Source organism: Plasmopara halstedii (genome assembly GCF_900000015.1).
Source record: "Plasmopara halstedii genome assembly, contig: Scaffold_2386, whole genome shotgun sequence".
NCBI classification, from domain to species: domain Eukaryota; phylum Oomycota; class Peronosporomycetes; order Peronosporales; family Peronosporaceae; genus Plasmopara; species Plasmopara halstedii.
In genome coordinates, this window is record NW_020189293.1 from 176513 (window position 1) to 177285 (window position 773).

The following is a 773-nucleotide window of genomic DNA, read 5'->3' on the forward strand; positions in this document are numbered from 1 at the left end:
CGCCGACGTTCAGCGCAACCTCATCGACAAGAAGATTTCATACGTGTCTGCTACGAACCCAAGAAGAAGAAGCCTCGCAAGACCGAGGAAGAAGAAGTCGTTGACTATTTTACCAATAAAGTTTAAGTTTTGGCAATTGTATATAATGATATATTACCGATTCTGTAGGAATCTTCTTCACGGATATTTAAAACACCATGGAACTTGACGACAAGATGACAGCGCGACAAATGATGGCTGGCATGTTTGCTCTGCTTCAACGCCAACAAGAAATGCAAGAAGAAATGCGAATGCAACGCCAAGTCCAGCCCGACCTCAAAGTAAAAGGTGTGGAAATGCCTAAATATCATGGTGGACTTGATGAAAGTTTGGAGTTGTTCTTCTTTCATGCCCAAAAGTACTGTCAGTCACAAAACATTGACATGTACAATGAAAGATACCTCAACTACGCTGTCACTTGATCACTGTCAATCTGAGAGGAGCAGCGGCAGCGTGGCATCAAGAATTTATGCAGCAGGACGTGACCATCGGGTCCCTTTAGCATCTGAAAGACATTATGAGCCGAGAGTGTGTCCCAGTGGACATCCAAGAAAGATTGGGAAATAAGTTACACGACCTGAGCAAAAGAATTGCAAGAGTCTGGAAGAGTACATCGCCAAGTTCTGGAAGATTATGAGTGAAGTCAGAGACATGAGCAGCGTCGATCGAGTTTTGAGTTTTACCAGAGGACTGGTTTTGAAGACGCGTCAAGAAGTAGTATATCGACGCTGTCA

General features: G+C 43.9%; 1 protein-coding gene across 1 annotated transcript in view; it reads left to right on the forward strand.

The window, feature by feature from the left end:
- Positions 1 to 197: 197 nt before the first annotated feature.
- The window catches only part of PHALS_03493 (uncharacterized protein), a gene marked incomplete at both ends in the record, with an annotated part of 817 nt that continues 241 nt past the window's right edge, over positions 198 to 773 (forward strand). The window contains one exon of the mRNA XM_024717710.1: positions 198 to 424. Coding sequence (XP_024583182.1) covers positions 198 to 424 — 227 coding nt within the window. The remainder of the gene's footprint in view (positions 425 to 773) is intronic.